At 41.4% G+C, this 10,406-nt stretch overlaps 1 protein-coding gene across 3 annotated transcripts in view; it reads left to right on the top strand.

The window, feature by feature from the left end:
* The first annotated feature begins 607 nt into the window (after positions 1 to 607).
* Positions 608 to 10,406, top strand: part of HERC4 (HECT and RLD domain containing E3 ubiquitin protein ligase 4) — a 33,015-nt gene continuing 23,216 nt past the window's right edge. For 2 of the 3 annotated variants that reach the window (XM_069864005.1, XM_069864003.1), the window contains exons 1-6: positions 608 to 708; positions 1,753 to 1,908; positions 3,164 to 3,455; positions 6,238 to 6,397; positions 7,733 to 7,809; positions 10,102 to 10,323. In XM_069864005.1, the coding sequence (XP_069720106.1) occupies positions 3,230 to 3,455; positions 6,238 to 6,397; positions 7,733 to 7,809; positions 10,102 to 10,323 (685 nt within the window). In that variant the 5' untranslated portion in view covers positions 608 to 708; positions 1,753 to 1,908; positions 3,164 to 3,229. The remainder of the gene's footprint in view (positions 709 to 1,752; positions 1,909 to 3,163; positions 3,456 to 6,237; positions 6,398 to 7,732; positions 7,810 to 10,101; positions 10,324 to 10,406) is intronic. The other variant, XM_069864004.1, reaches the window with a different exon arrangement.

Here is a 10,406-nt window from a genome sequence, read left to right as displayed (position 1 = left end):
CCAACCATTCCTATCAAACACTAAACCATGCCCCTTAGCACCTCATCCACCCGTGCCTTAAACACCTCCAGGGAAGGTGACTCAACCCCCTCCCTGGGCAGCCTGTTCCAGTGCCCAATGACCCTTTCTGTGAAGAACTTTTTCCTAATGTCCAGCCTAAACCTCCCCTGGAGGAGCTTGAGGCCATTCCCTCTTGTCCTAATAACAGATGTGACTAATGTATTAGGACTAATATCCTAATAACTAGATGTGACTAATAACATGATAATATTAAAGCGAGTCCTTGGGAAGGAACAGAAGACGCGTAAGATTCCTGGGAGAATTTCTACCTCCCGATGCGATGCGTCCTGCCCCATCGCTGCACAGACCGACCCCAAGCACCCCGTGCTGCCCGGCCTGATGACGCTAACCCGGGACTCGAACCCGCGTCCCACCGGGCGCCTCCCTCCCCACTCCCTTTCCCTGTGCCGACGTCACGCCGCGCCGCTGCTGACGTCACACCGCGCGGCGGGTCTGGCGCGTGCGCGGGTGAGCGGCGGGCGGGCTCCCCCCCACCCCCCCGCGCCGCCTCTCCACACCTCTCCCTTCCCCCGGCAGCGCTCCGCGGGGCGGCCGGCGGCTGCTGCTGCGCCGGGGCTGGGGCGCGGCCTCGCGGGCGGCGGAGCCGAGGGGAGAGCAGACGAGACGGGACGGGACGGGACGTAGACGGTGAGGCCCCGCCGAGCTCTGCGGGACAGGGAAGGGGAGCGCGCGGCGGGCGGGGCCGTGGCGGGCGCGCGCAGGGGACCACGCGCCCCCCCCCCCCCCCCCCCCCCTTCCCGCCCTCTCTCAGGGGACCTTCCCCCGCCCCCCCTTCAACTCCCTCAGAAGACTCCCTCCCTCCTCAGAGGGTTCCCTTCCCCTCTCATGGGGCTCTCCCCTTGTCAGGGACCCCCCCCTCATAGCCGGAGCCCCCCCCGCCGTGCCCGCTGAGGCGGGTTGTGTGTCGGGAGGTGCCGTGACGCGGCGGGGTCGGGCGGGCGGCAGCGTGACTTGGCTCCCGGGGCTCCCCCCGGGGCCGAAACGCAGCCCGGATTCTAGAGCAAAGGGCAGGACCGCGCTGGGGGGCTGGATCTTCCACGAAATCAACCGAAAACATCCCCCCGGGGACGGGCGGCGGGATGGGAGAGAAGGGCCTCCCGTTGCGCCGGGGAGGTTCAGGTTGGATGTAATCACGGAATGGTTTGGGTTGGAAGGGACCTTAAAGTCTCTCCAGTTCCACTCCCCTGTCTTGGGCAGGGACACCTCCCACCAGCTCAGGCTGCCCAAGCCCCATCCAACCTGCCATGAACACCTCCAGGGATGGGGCAGCCACAGCTTCCCTGGGCAACCTGAGCCAGGGCCTCCCCACCCACATTAGGAAGAAATTATTCACCAAAAGGTTCTCGGGCACTGGAACTGGTACCTAGGGAGGTGGTGGAGTCACCATTCCTGGAAGGGTTTCAAAGACATGATGATGAGGTGCTCAGGGATGTGGTTTAGTAGTGGATGCGTATGGTTAGATTCAACAATCTCAAAGGTCCTTTCCAGCAAAACAGTTCTATAGTTCTGTGACCCCACCCTCTCTGGAAATGCATATCGGTTCAAGTAGAAACTAGAATAGTTCAAGTAGAAAGGAGAACTTCTCTTCTTTTTGCTCCTCTGGAGATGGAGATGAATCTTGACTAAGGAAGTCCTATAACCAAACGTCTTTTCCAACTTCTTGTGTTGTAGGTTGAAGCTTGCGTTGCAGTGCCTGCTACGGATGTGTGAAATACACTGTTGTGAAGCTATGTCTTAACCCAAGACGTCTTCATTTCCCTGTCCCCTTCTGATTGTGGTAGGATATAGCTAGGGAAATATTTGACCATGCGTCATTGCCTAAGATAGGTAAACAGAATGTAATATATTTTAAGCTGTTTGGGGTTTTTGGTGGTTTTTTTTTTAATGAGATCATGAAAATAAGCATCTTGTTTACTGCATTTTGACTCTTGCAGAGAAAAATAGTTCATCTTGTTGTGCTGGCAAGAATTCTGCCCTTCTTTGGTTTACGTAATGCTTAGGTGCTAACTGATGGTTGCTTTTCTATATCTGGGTGGTTCATACGTGTTATGACCCTGCAGAATGCAAAACTGAATGTATTTTTAGCGCGTTGTATTCCACATTCTGTCATTCATGCTGCTTTCCAAGTAGAGGTCACAGATGAGAATTTATAGCAATTTTGACGTATATTGCATTGATTTTTAAATTGCTCTGAATTATGGGGAAACTTACTGTTACAGAAGCGTAATAGCGAAAACATTGCCATAATCCTTCATAATCTGCAATACTGAAAATGAGGGAGAAGCATAGCTGCGTGTGCTTTCCAAACAGGTGTAGAGTCTGTCAGCACAAACACTGGGGATTGCAATTTGGGCATTGAGGATGGGGGTTTGTGTGGGGGAGTCTGCAGGTGTGGCCTCTTGCTGCTGCAGAGTAACCGTGAAGCTCTAGCCAGTGGTGCAAGGCTGAGGACTTGAGTTTCAGCTCCTTATTTTACTTTAAATTGTAAGTTTAGTTGACTCATAGTTGTTTAAATGTAATGATTGACACATCATGTTATTCTTTGTGTTGCCTAATTGGATTGATCAGAGCTGACCAATTTTCTCCAAGCTATGAGTCGAGTGTTGTTTTTGGGGATGATCTTGACGCTGCTGACAGTGCTTTCTGGAGTCGTGCAGCAACTTGGGTACAGAAACTAACCTGTACTGTGTCCTAAAAAGGCGTTTGAGGTCATTTCTACTGACTAGAATTGGTTGTGACTGCCATTTGTGAAGGTCTGGGTTAGGGATTAGAGAAGTTTGTTACAAAGAGTTTTAAGTTTTTTTAAAGAAAGTTTTGTAAAACCAAGGACCTGCACTTCTTAAAAGTTCTGTCTGAAATGGGAATGAAAGCTTTTTATTTCAGAGTTAATGTACACACTGTCCAAGAAAGTCAATCACACTCTTAGAAACTGTTCAATGTTTCAATATGTTTGCATATAGAATACATACTACGTACGTGTGTGTGTATATATATATGTGGATTACATGCTGTATAGAAGATAACAAATGTTAGGGACAATACTGGAAAACTATACATTTTCCTGTTCTTTTTTTTTGGACAGCTACGCAGAAGGGATATTCTAGAAAGGCGAAGTTGGAAGATCTGTGTTATCAAGAGAAGCATAAACATGTTGTGCTGGGGAAATGCATCTTTTGGACAGCTTGGATTGGGTGGAATTGATGAAGAGATTGTTTTAGAACCCAGAAAAAGTGACTTTTTCTTAAATAAAAGGGTCAGAGATGTAGGATGTGGACTCAGACATACTGTTTTTGTCCTGGATGATGGGACAGTTTATACATGTGGTTGCAACGATCTAGGACAACTAGGACATGAAAAAGCCAGGAAAAGACCCGGTAAGTTTAGAAGTAATGAGTTGTGGAGAGTACATGTGGCTGTGCTTGTGTTTTATGTTTCATTGTGCTACATCAGAGCCAGAAGTGCCAGTGTCAGTGCCTCGCAAACATTCCTTTGCTTGAATACCACCTTGTGACTGTTGGGAGCAAGCAACTCTGAAACATGGCTGTCCCCTATATTTTTGCCTGCCGTGCTGGTGGACAGTGCCACTATTTCTTTTTATTTCCAGCTTGGAATTGCTTTGCCTGAGGCTGTGGGAGACTTGGTGGCTGTTGCTGGTGTCAGAGGGAGGTGACCTGCTTCCACATGTGGATTAGCCTTGTGCTGTATCTTTGGGTTTGGCTACTGGGATATGGTAGAAATGAATATTGGGCGTATCATGGTTGAAAAACACGCTTTATGTTTTTAATCGTCTAATATGGGGTGTAGAATCAGTCTGATTGAAGGCACGTTCTAGATTTTCTTTTTAACTAAAAATAAAACTTAGGATAAAAGACTTCAGTGTATGCAGTGCTGCAGGAAGAGGATTTGGAAGAGCCTAAAGGATGCAACGTGAATCTTCTTTAGTTTTTTTCTTCCTATCTGTGTTATGCGTGTTTCTGCTTCCTGCTGGTGGGGTTCTGTAGCACAAGTGGGTAAACATCTTGCAGGGACTGCAGAGGAGTGTGCACATGGGCTCCCTTCAGAGCCGTGCATGTGAGTCATAGCTGCGTGCTGCTGGGAGATAGGGAACAGTGCTTCCGACAGTACTTACGGCATAACATAAGCACTGGGAAGGCTTAGTAAGTGTTCATTCTAATCACTCCTATAGCAATTTTGCAAGTTACTTGGCACAATAATTGATACAAATATTTCAAACAGAAATACGGCACTATGCAGTGTTTTAGTAGTTCTCCCTAATTCAGAGTTTCGGATTTGGTGCCAAGTAAAGATTTTTTTGTGTAGTTGATGTGTAACTTTTTAAAACTAATTTTGAGTTCTATTGGGAAACAGTAAATGGATATTAAAACTGATAAACTTTAATCCTGTGCAAACATCTGCTTCATAAACATGAATAGAAACTCAGCTTGACACACTCACTGTGAATACTCGTTACCCACGTTGAAAATTATGTGGAATTGTCTTCTAAATCTAAAAATTACAAAAAAATTTACAAAAAAATTTACTTTTAATGATTGGGTTTTTTTTTTTAAACAGCTCTGTATCAGCTTTCATGTTCAGTGGACAAACACCTACAATAAGTCTTTGTTTTTTAACATGCTCAGATGCAGCAGTCATAAGGATTGTTATGTCCTTAATTTTTCTTCCATCTAGAGGTCACTGGCAATATTGTTGAGTGTTCTAATGTGAAGTCAGTGCATTGGGGTAAATTTACTTGCTGACTTAACACTTGCACAGTCTGAAGAGACTCAGTATCTTGACAGTGGAAGAATGGTCTCTTTCAAATGTATTTCTGCTAACTGGAGATAATGTTGCTGACTGCAGGTCTTGCCACCTCTGTGTCACCAGTGGGACTATTCAGCTGTGCCTTCCCTCTTTCGTACCCACAGAGCTCTGCTTGCCATAGGGATTGTGTGGATGTTCCTTAATCCATGTTAGGCAAAGTCAGCCTGGCTAGTTCAGCAGCTGGTGAAGAGAGCCTGAGCTAATCTGCATGCTTCATGCGTGAACTGGAGCGTGTTTAAGTGACCTCTTCCACTGGCAGAGCTGTGGAGGCTTTAATGGGCTGAACTGGGCTGGTAACCCCTTTAATCACACCAGCTGTTTAAAAAAATGAACTTAGTCTGCTGCCTGTGTTACTTCATGGTAAAAACTGAGTGCTTGTCATATTGCAAATAATTTCTAAACAATAGCCAACACTAACTTAGGCTGTGCTAGGCTGTATTTACACTGCATGTTACATTGATGATTCACAGGCTTTTTCAGTGGCTTGCCCTGCTTAGGCAGGATTAAAATGTATGTTATTTGAAAACCAGGCATAAAATGTCCAAGCAGGCTCTTGTTTGAGGGGACTGTTGAAAATTCCAGCCTTAATGACAGGCCCTGATGATATTTCTCCACTTCACTGTCGCTGAAATGAGGACACTAGACTTCTGATCACAAATAATAAGCACAACCCCAAACTTTGAGTCTTTCCAAATGTATGTGAAGGTACATGCACTGTGTGTACAGGCTACTGGAAACAACCCAGATATTTTAGTGTTTGCTTTTCAGAGGTGTTCGCTGTATATCTAGAAAAATTACTCTTTAGGATCTATTTCTACAGTATTTTGCATTATAAAGAGGACATTGTGTAGCTCGTTGCAAAATCAGTAGCTTTAGTCTTGAATTTGCCCTGCCTTGTTTTGCAGGCCTTTTTTGTTAATAATGAATAGGTGAATTTAACTTGCTGTGGTGGAACGTTTTCCTCTTACGTAATGTCTACACGTGTAGTCATTTGACAGTAATCTGTTTGACCTTAATGTTAATTGAGTTTCTGCACTCATTTTCAGATGGTAAGATTAGAAGCAAGCATTATGATCAAGCCACGATTTTTGTGTGTTTGTGTATATTGCTCCAGATAGAGCTGTTGGTTGTTTACATTGGGGTGTCAAATTTAACTCACCACTTCTAGAATAGCACACTTATAATTTTAAATAAAGGATGTTTTGACAGACTTCTGGGCTTACTTCTGTGTCATTTCAATTCATACCTTAGTGCTGCACGTAACTGTCTTGAACAACACTAGCTTGTTAATAGCTTTTTTTTTTTTAAACACTTAACTTCTTTGTTTGTTTTTAGAGCATGTTGGTGCGCTGGATGCCCAAAATATTGTAGCTGTGTCCTGTGGAGAAGCTCACACTCTTGCATTAAATGACAAGGGTCAGGTATATGCTTGGGGTCTGGCTACTGATGGACAGCTTGGCTTGCCGGGAACAGAGGACTGCATCAGAGTGCCCAGGTTAAAAATAATCTGTGTATAATAAGTGTTTAAATCACATTGGTTTTTCTGCTGTTAGGATTAAAAGCGCACATTAGTAATTGTATTTTAGCTATGGCACTTGCATGCTGTGGGCAGTTTTCTGTCTCAGAAAGTCAGCTCACGTGAGAAGTGTGTTATGAGTTGCTTGGTTTGGCTTGTTGGTGTCTCTTTTTTCTGTTTTTTTTTTAATAGTCATCTGCTAAGAATGAGAGTTATGTTGGAAAAGTAGGATGGGTATTTTAAGAATGTGAATGGGCATTGATAACTGCCATTTAAGAGAAATTAAAGAGAAGTAGACTAGTTGCAGGAGTGTGTGCTTGAAGATTATGTGTTTCTTATCTCATCTTCGTACTTCAGTTTTCACCCTGAGGTTTTTTAGCTGGGATGAGATGATAAGCCTTCTAATTATAAAAACGAACGCTAGCCAGATCCACTTGCTTGTTTTCGGAATGCTGTGAGCATTCTAGCTAGCTGTAGTCCACACTTTTACTGTGATGAATAGGTTCACTGGAATCAGTGGAACTGTCTGTAACAGTAAGTTTGGATATTTGCAAGCTGGAGGCTTTCTTTCCTAGTTTTTGACATGGGAAAAAGGTACATGAAAGTAATATTTTCTTCAAGCATCAGTAATTTATATCTTTGTCAGGGATACCTGTGACACATTTATAAATATGAAAGATATAAATAACTATTAGAAAGTTTATTTATTTCTGTATCAAATTTAAAAGCCCACAGGCCTTTCAGAAACTCATCAAAAGTTGAAAGTGTACTAGATTTAATGCACATTTATGTGTATTTGCAAGCTATTTATTGTGCAGTACTTAAGAGCTCTGTAAACTAAAGTTTTGAAGTTAATGTTGGTAGAGATGAAGAACTAGTGTTCAAATTTTAATAGGTAGTAATTCAGCCTTTATATGCGATATTGATATGAAGAAGGTTGTAAAGCTTGTTCTCTTTTGGAAACTGGAAAGTAAGCATAATTTTCTCTTTGCATCTGGTATTAAATTTCCTCTACTCAGCTGTGTGTCGTCTCCTCCCTAGCACATGAGCCTCCCTAATTTTTCATTATAGTCTTTTACTTAAATTGTTAATTAAATAAAGAATAGAACCTGACCTTGAAGGTATTAGAAAAGTAGTGGTTTTGACTTAAGACTTTACTAAAGAGCTTCTGTTTAAAGATAGGTTTTTTAAATTAGTTTCATATATCTTTTGGTGAAAAGATTTCTCTTTTTATATGTTACACTTTGGCATGGATTTATTTTTCATACCATGACTTTGTAGCTTAATTCTTTTTCTGTTTTCTTACCCCGATAGGAATATTAAAAGCTTATCAGAAATCCAAATTGTTCAAGTTGCTTGCGGTTATTATCACTCGCTAGCACTCTCAAAAGGTAAGCCAAATTTGTATATGTATTTCTAATCAGGTAATTCTAAAGTTTTCAACATTTATTTTGTCTTTTTAAGACAAATGAAATGTTTTTTTTAAACATACTACCACATAATGCAGGTGGGATTTCAAGTTGGTAGGACAAGTGTAGTTTAGTGATAGAAGCTTGAATTTAAAAATTAAACGTACAAACAAATGTATTGTTCTGCTTTTTTCTTAGGCCCTTTTTTGCTTTTTATCATCTTGCTTTCCTCTTTGAATTAATTTTTGTTTCTCTCCTGTTTTTTGATCCCATATCCTTTCCATCCTGCTGTCATGCTGCTTTGTCACGAGTCTATTCTAACATGTTACTGCAAGTTACAGAAGCTTGCAGGCAATGACTTCCTTGTCTGCTTTTCTATTGTAAAGCCTCTCTTCTGTTGGTGCTTCTGTACTTAAAATGCAATGCCGTGTTCTAACCCACCTTTTGAACAGTTTAAACATCTCTCTTCAGAGTTTTGCTGGGGCTAGTTAGTATGGCTATCCAGAAATAAACATGAATTTAAATTTACTGCTTGTTTGTTTCCCTGTGGCAAAGGAGAGTTGTGGCTGAAGCTTCCATTTGGAAGAAGTGGCTGCTGGATGAGGTTAATGAAAATTGAGAAACTTGAACCAAAAATTCCAGAAAGATTGTAAAGCTTTACTGTGTTTCTTAACAATGTGTGGTTAAAATATAAACTAAGTAAGCTGTAGGGAGGGAGGTATTGACTGTGTTGAATGATTTTTTTTTTTTCCCTTTATTCAATATACTATTTTGTACTGACTCTGTACCTTCATTCTGTACATGAGTTTTCATGGGCACATATTGAGTGTTTTCTATGCCTTATGTATTCCAAGGTGTCTTTACCATTATAACCTCATGAGATTCCTTTGTTCTCAGGACAGTCAGTCATATGTTTACAAATAACACTTTGCCTGGGCTAAGATCAGTGTAGAATGTGGGGAGTATCAGAATTGTGCTGTGAAGCGTTCTGTCAATCAAAGGTGCAGGAGTATAATAGGAGTTTGCACTAGTTTAAATAGTTAAAAGCTTCAAGTAAGTAATCTCTGTTCTCTTGTTGATTCATGGGCTGCAGCTCTGTGGCACTGTTCTTCACATGCATTGTAGGGTGTTATTGTGTTGTTTTTGTTTGTTCTGGTAGTAAGAGAACCTGCAGAAATCCTTCTGATGTAGCAAGGTCAATCACAGTTACGGCCTTAAAAATAGACCCACACAGGGAGGAAAATGGTTTGAGTTTATTTGAATTGGGCATTTTGAGAAAAGATGTCATAGTATTTTTAGATCTCTGTGTGGGATATTGATCAGGTGGATTAGTCCATGTGATTATAAATGATTGGCATAGGATTTCTTTGGTGTTAGAATATTGTTTTGTATGAAATAGTGGTTTGGTTTTTGTTTTTGTTTTTGTTTTTTTCTGATGCGTTTTGTTCTGTTTTGGGTTTTTTGTTTTTTGTTGTTTACCCCTTGTGCCCCAAGGGGTAGGTTTCATTGTTTTCTATCTTGATAAAACTGTAATTGGAAAGGCAAGGTAGGAGATAGAAACATTGCTGCCTGAAGGTAACAGTAGTGTTTGAAATGTAGCACATAGTAAAAGCAGAATATTTCTGTGATTAGATATCGATCCTTGGGATAGGAAATACTTTGGCAAAATGTTGGTTATTTCATTTGGATGCAGCCTTAACATAAACAGCTCTGATTTCCAATTCTTCAAAATGTGTTTTTCTTTATAAGGCATCAAATGACATTACAAACATACTTCATAGATCATATCATTAACATAAGATTTTAAAATTTAAAATATGTGTCATTTCAATTAAATACATTACTATATAAAAGCTTAAATGAGATTTGTGATTGGAAATTGGGAGCTTTTGCATGTCCAGTACGCAGATTTGACAAGATTTCTGCATAAAAATGTAGGCAGTAGTGGAACTCTCAGTGGAACAGCATCTTGCATTGTAATAACAAAACTCAGCTTATGGTTGAACTCAGTGATCTGAGAGGTCTTTTCCAGTCTGATGATTCTATGATTCGACTGATCTAGCACTGTTTAACAGGAATGTCAAAAACAGTTTAGAGGGGCTTGAATGTGATTTAAATATTTTCAGTCTGCTTAAATGCTTGCATTGAATGTATGCATTTTCAAATTCAGAAATATTTGAAGTGTAACTGTCTTAGCTTTTCTTGCAGTAAATAAACTTCATATAATTAAAATATATTGATTGTATTTCTTTATTTTATTTTTTCTTTAAACAGGAAGTGAAGTGTTTTCCTGGGGACAAAATAAATATGGCCAGTTGGGCTTAGGTTACGAGTATAAGAAACAAAACTCACCACAAGTGATAAAATCTCTGCTGGGAATCCCTTTTGCACAGATTGCAGCAGGAGGAGCTCATAGTTTTGTACTAACTCTTTCTGGAGCCATTTTTGGATGGGGACGCAACAAATTTGGGCAGCTGGGTCTTAATGATGATAATGGTAAGTAAACATTACTTGAGTAAAGTTTTGTGGTGAACGTGTATTGGTTTGTGAAGCTAAAGACAGCAGTATTCCTAGGAAAG

The sequence above is a fragment of the Phaenicophaeus curvirostris genome, chromosome 9, assembly GCF_032191515.1.
Source record: "Phaenicophaeus curvirostris isolate KB17595 chromosome 9, BPBGC_Pcur_1.0, whole genome shotgun sequence".
NCBI lineage: Eukaryota > Metazoa > Chordata > Aves > Cuculiformes > Cuculidae > Phaenicophaeus > Phaenicophaeus curvirostris.
This window is presented reverse-complemented; position numbering and strand designations above follow the sequence as displayed.